The sequence below is a fragment of the Grammomys surdaster genome, unplaced genomic scaffold (assembly GCF_004785775.1).
Source record: "Grammomys surdaster isolate TR1022 unplaced genomic scaffold, NIH_TR_1.0 126051, whole genome shotgun sequence".
Classification (NCBI taxonomy): Eukaryota; Metazoa; Chordata; class Mammalia; order Rodentia; family Muridae; genus Grammomys; species Grammomys surdaster.
The window spans coordinates 6,613,852-6,620,168 of NW_021620862.1; the positions used below are offsets into that span (position 1 = coordinate 6,613,852).

Sequence of the window (6,317 nt, forward strand, 5' to 3'; positions counted from 1 at the left end):
TGTGTGTGTGTGTGTGTATACGCGAGCGCGCGCCCGTGTGTTGGGAGAGTTGGGAAGTGCGGGGCTCGGCCCTGCAGGGGGAGGGCAGCAGCAGATGATAGCGCTGGAGACAAGACAGAACAGATTCCTCCAGGGCCTCCCCAACAGCCTGCCAGTCCTCTCGCCTGACGCGCGCTGCTTGTGTCTCAGGCTCGTGTCCATCCACGAGAGCGGCTGGAAGGCCTTCGACGTGACCGAGGCCGTGAACTTCTGGCAGCAGCTGAGCCGGCCGAGGCAGCCGCTGCTGCTCCAGGTGTCGGTGCAGAGGGAGCATCTGGGCCCGGGGACCTGGAGTGCACACAAGTTGGTTCGGTTCGCGGCGCAGGGCACACCAGATGGCAAGGAGCAGGGAGAACCACAGCTGGAGCTGCACACGCTGGACCTCAAGGACTACGGGTAGGCACTGTGGGTTAAGTTGATAAGCGAAATCGAGAGACAAATGGGGAATTTGACCTAACTGTGAAATGACAAAATTTCAGAATGTGAGAATATTTAGAAAAAGGCTTCCTCTGACTGTTAGGAAGCGCCCAGTAAATAGTATTTAATTTTTAGTTCTTAACTAACTATCCATCCCCACATAAATATCCAATATTCGGTTGTTTCCTTTTCTATGGCACTGGGGTTGAAATCTAGGCCAGAAAAACTCCTAATAAGCGATACACCCATCCCAGTTCTTCAATATCCGCAGAGCTAGCTTGATCCGAAGTCTCTCCCAGATGCTAGGATCTCAGCCAAGTCTCTGCTGACTTCTGACTTCCCACCCAACAGAGCTCAAGGCAATTGTGACCCCGAAGCACCAGTGACTGAAGGCACCAGATGCTGTCGCCAGGAGATGTACCTGGACCTGCAAGGAATGAAGTGGGCTGAGAACTGGATCCTAGAACCGCCAGGGTTCCTGACTTATGAATGTGTGGGCAGCTGCCTGCAGCCGCCTGAGTCTCTGACCAGCAGGTGGCCATTTCTGGGGCCTCGGCAGTGTGTTGCCTCAGAGATGACCTCCCTGCCCATGATTGTCAGCATGAAGGAGGGAGGCAGGACCAGGCCTCAAGTGGTCAGCTTGCCCAACATGAGGGTGCAGACGTGTAGCTGTGCCTCAGATGGGGCGCTCATACCCAGAAGGCTGGAGCCGTAGGCACAGGGTGTGGCCTCCCCAAGGTTGTGACTTTCATGCAAATCTGAAGTGCTCTTTACACCGGGAGAGATGGGGATTCTAAATCCCCAATGGGCAGATGCTTTGCATGTGCTCTTGCTTCCTCTGAACCAGCCTCATCCTTAAATTCCTTCAAGGAATGTGACTCGCTGGCCACTGGAGGCGCTACCTAGTGGTCTCCGTCCTTCATATTGTTCACTGCACTGTATGCAAAGCACTTACATATATAGATACTGTAAACTAAGGACAGAATTCCTAATTGCCGTTGTTCCTGGATTTGTCCCTGGTTCTGGACTGAGTCCCAGGCTTGTCTGAACCTAAGACGCAAGTGTATCAAACATGCCCAATCTACATAATAATGGCTTTGCTAGGTGTGAATAAAATATGCTTTGTTTTGTAACTTGTTTTTTCCTTACTTTTTTCCTCTCTCAAAACAGGGTTTCTTTGTGTAGCTCTGGCTTGTTCCCTCATTTAAACTACATCTATGCAAACTGAGGCAGAAAAAGAAATGTCTGAGCTGGGCAGTGGTGGCACATGCCTTTGATCCCAGCACTTGGGAGGCAGAGGTAGGTGGATTTCTGAGTTTGAGGCCAGCCTGGTCTACAGAGTGAGTTCCAGGACAGCCAGGGCTACACAGAGAAACCCTGTCTTGAAAAACCTTAAAAAAAAAAAAAGTCTCGAAAAACCAAAAAAAAAAAAAAAAAAAAAAGTTAGATCAACTTAGATCCAGGTTTCAATGGTGAGGAAAGCCCAGCTGATATTCATTTGGATCCTAGTTTGTGGTGTCTGTTTTTCAGAACTGAGATAGAAATGTTTTGCTGTTGAGATTTTTGCTTTTCTGGGCCCAGCAATTAGGGTTTTATTTCAACTCTAGTTACATCAAGAAAAAAATCCTTATCATGTCAGGTGTGGAGGTGTGTACCTTTAATGCCAACAGAGGCAGGCAGAGCTCCATGAGTTTGAGGCCATCCTGTCTACACGAGGAGTTTCAAGCCAGCCAGTACTACACCGTCAGGCCTTGTTTCAAATAAATAAATAATAAATAAAAAAAAATCAAAGTCATAATTCTAGAAGGATGGAGCTCGCTCCTCTTGGACTGCTATAGAGGTGTTCTTCACAGCATTGGCTACGCCATGGTAGAGCGCCAGGTGTACAGAGGCTTTTATGAAATAAGCTTGGTCAGAGGCCCAGCCCACGACATGGGTCTCTTAGTCTCCCCACAAGTCTGCACAGCTGTTGGCTTCAAATTCCATGTCCTCTAATCTGAATTAAGCTTTCTTGTCTTGATCTCCTAAATAGCAGCAGCAACCCCTAACTTCCATGGTTTTTGTTTAAGGAACCAATAATTTAATAATTACTTTACACATTGACTGGTACAGCCAGGTCTGTAATTAGTTCAACTTACAACCTAGATTTATTTATTTTTAGGCAGGGTCTCACTATGTAGCTGCCTGTAGCTTAGGATAGCTTCCAACTTCACATGCAGTCAAAGATTACTTTAACTTTTTTTTTTTTTTCAAAATGGTTGTTGTTGCGTGTGTATATGTGTAGCCCCAGCTGTCCTGAAACTCACTCTTAAGACCAGGCTGGCCTCGAACTCAGAGATCTGCCTATCTCTGTGTTCCAAGTGCTTGGACTAAAGCCCTGCCTGGCTTTGATATTTTGTTTTTTTGTCAGGGTCCAGCATCGACACAAGATTGGAGTTCTCAACTAGAAGCAGGGATATCTGGAAGGCACATAATAAATATACACAGACTACTTTTTGGGTACAAGCTACAGGCAATTTTTCAAGGCTTAAAGTTTCTCTCTCTCTTCTCTCTCTTCTCTCTCTCTCTCTCTCTCTCTCTCTCTCTCTCTCTCTCTGCTTTCTCTCTTGCTCGTTCACTCATAGCTTGAGGCTGCACACACTCTGCTTTTCTCCTGTGCGCTTTTCTTTTCTTGAACTCCCACACTCCTACACACCTCTGTGTGTTCCACTTTCACTCTCACACACACGTCTCACATACACCACACACACACACACCACATACACCTCACACATACTACATGCACTCTCCTTTCACTGACACACACACTCTCCATACACACCTCACATTCTCTCTTCATTCACTCTTCTCATGCTATCTCCTCTTTTACTTGCCCCAGTCTTTTATTGACACTCCAAAAGCAGGTAGAAAAAAAAGACATTGTATAAGCATTGCCAAATCAAATTCAAAAGAATAGCCACATCCCACAAAGAGTTAAGAATTACAATTGTTCCCAAAGGTTTCAATCTTCCCTATTCCCAGGCCTGTGGCCAAAATAATAATAATTGCAAACTTATCATTATTTAAACTTTAACTTTTGACTTATTATACTTCAGAGCTCAGAGCTCCGAGGTCAGTTACTTGCATTTTCCTGTGAAGCTCTAATGATAAATGACATGGGCAAAGCTGCCAGGCAGTGGCCAGAAAGAATCAAGTTAACCCCTGACTCAGCAGTTCCACTAGCTTCCTACCTCTGTGCGTTGCACACAATGACTCTCCTAAGAGTCCCAGTGTTTTGACTTAGTTTTACTACTATATAATTTTATACATTCTACACTTGTTTATCTAGAAACTACTCTTAAATGTTATGCAAAACTTCTTTCATAACTTCAATAGATTTTTCCTTTCTTGGGGTCCCAGTGTTGGGACTCAGTACTTCATTTTCTAATAATCTCTTCAAACTTTCTTTGCAAGTCAAGCATTAATCTGGAACTACCATTGTGCAGTTATTGCATTGTTTCCCAGATGAGAACACACAGCATACACCTGGACCATTAGGACTGTGCTGTGTCCCTATGCCTCAATTTTTAATTGTTTAAGAATCATTACATCAAAGAACATCTAGTTTCACAGAATTCACCAGAGCAGAAGGAGAAAGAAATAAGAAAGTCAGATATAATAGAATAATTATGCACACCAAGGCCAACTGAAAAACAAATGAAATCTATACAGCTGTTGTCCAGGGCTAAGGTTAGGAGAAATGAGAACAACTGTGTTTTTATAAGGAGCTGCCGCAGGCTACTGAGATGTCTCTCCATCCTGGCCAGTGCAGGCAGTCCCTTATTTCAGATGGTGGTCCCCTGGATGTCTGTGTCTCCTGCTTCTCAGGGTCCCAGATGCCATCCTCTTTACAAGGAGCTGCAGCTGGCTTCTAAGATGTTTCCATCCCAACTTACTGCTGGCAGTCCCTGTTATTGTATGCTGTCCCCAGAAGTTTTTGGTTTTTGTTTTTTCCAGATAAGGTTTCTCTGTGTAGCCTCAGCTGCCCTAGGACTCACTCTGTAGACAAGGCTGGCCTCAAACTCACAGAAATTTGCCTGCCTTTACCTCCTGAGTGCTGGGATTAAAGGCATACAACACCACTGCCCTCCGACCTTAAATATTTTATAAAATTAAATCGTGTGTGAGTTTGTGTCAGTGTGTGTGTGAGTATGTAAGTGACTGTGTGAGTGAGTATATGTGTGTGTATGTGTGTTTGAGTGTGTGTGAGTGTGTGTGTGCGTGTGTGTGCGTGTGTGTGTGTGCCAGACAGCATGTGCTGTGGAGTCAGATGGAAACTTTTGGGAGCAGGTTTTCTCTTTCAACAGTGGGTTCTGAGTGTCTCAGCTAGTCAGACTTTCATGGCAAGCAACTGAGCTTAAACCTTGAACTTCTCCACCTCCTGCGCTCACATCCGGAGTGCTCTGATTACAGGCTTCTACCACCATGACTGGTTTATGCGTCACTATGCATCATGCATGCTACCCAAACACTCCAGCAACTTTTGTCAACTCACACACTCTGGTCCATCACAGCGTTGAGACAACTGTAACCTACTGAAGAGCAGACATGGAAAGCCTTTCCTAACCTTTTCTTTAGTAGTTTCACCATTATCCTAGTATGACTGGGGCTAGATCCCAGGGCACAGACCAGGCCAGTGCCAGCATCATCAACAAAGGCAGAGATGGGAGCCAGGAGAAGATCAGGCAGAGCCAATCTGAGGAGCCAAGGAAACGACCAGGGGCCTACCCAGAGAAGCCAGTTATGGGATCCTTAACAAAGAGAAGACAAGGACAGAGGAAGGCTCTGGGAAACTGTTAGCTAGGTGCTTAAGGGGGTGGAGGATGGAAGTTGGGAGGGACAGAGAACTGAGAGAGGAAAGAGACACCCTGTTTCAGATAGCCGCAGGCTGGGCTAGCATCAGAGAGGCTGCGAGGGTATTTTTATCTTTGCAGTAGAAGATGAAAGCTCAGACATGGAAGTGAGGTCAGAGAAGCAGCAAAACTGTGCCTTGGGGCATGAGGAGCCGCTCAGGCATGGCGGTGTTAGTGTTGGCAAGAACTCCACAGCAAGCTTTGGTCCCATTCTTTTCCTTGTGGAAACTGAGTCCTGCGGTGGCCCCGTCACGGTCCACCCATTCCTCTAACACATCCAGTGCCAGTTCTGTCCTGGGTGAGGACGAAGAGCAGGTGCAGAGGACGCTGCTTAGTTGAAACCTCCAAGTCCCAGTCAGAACACACTAGACGCTCAGTGTATTTGGCCCCAATTGGCAGCGCAGGTGGCCCGGGGCGGAGCAGTAACTTGTGGTCCTAGGGAACGCTAGAAATGCTGTACTTTATTTGGGGCAGGACAGAGCTTTGGAACTTTTAAGGTCCCGGCTCCCTTACGCGGCGGTGCTCTCTTGGCTATAGATGTCTGGGAACAAGGTAGGTTCACTGTGCCTGGTGATCTCCCGCCCTGCAACCTAATTGGGCCAGCTTAGAAGTTTCTGGGGACGTCCAATCCCGAACATTTGCAGATGCTCTCCAACGTCGCAACTATCCTAGGCACGGCCCAGTGTCCTCTCCGTGGGGATGTGCTAGTAGGGCACAGAGGAAAGGCAGTCCGGAGACGTCCTCTCCCAGCCTGGGGGCGTTAGCTAGTCTGGTCCCGCCCCTAGACCTCCGTGAGGACGGCCACGCGTGGAGCAGAGTTAGAGAACCACAGAGGGGCTCATTGCCCGGCGCACAGTGCCCGAGGTCCAGCTGGCGCCGGCGGGAGCAAAGAGTCCAAATTAGGTAACCCGTGGACACAGCTCTGCGCATGTGCAAGAGGCGCTGGAGTTTCACTTTGTAACTTTTAAG

At 47.5% G+C, this 6,317-nt stretch overlaps 1 protein-coding gene across 2 annotated transcripts in view; it reads left to right on the plus strand.

Moving 5' to 3' along the window:
• LOC114610677 (left-right determination factor 1) overlaps positions 1-1,589 on the plus strand; it is a 3,424-nt gene extending 1,835 nt beyond the window's left edge. Inside the window, exons 3-4 of one of the 2 annotated variants that reach the window (XM_028755286.1) lie at positions 190-435; positions 808-1,589. In XM_028755286.1, the coding sequence (XP_028611119.1) occupies positions 190-435; positions 808-1,171 (610 nt within the window). In that variant the 3' untranslated portion in view covers positions 1,172-1,589. The remainder of the gene's footprint in view (positions 1-189; positions 436-807) is intronic. The other variant, XM_028755288.1, reaches the window with a different exon arrangement.
• The last annotated feature ends 4,728 nt before the right edge of the window (positions 1,590-6,317 follow it).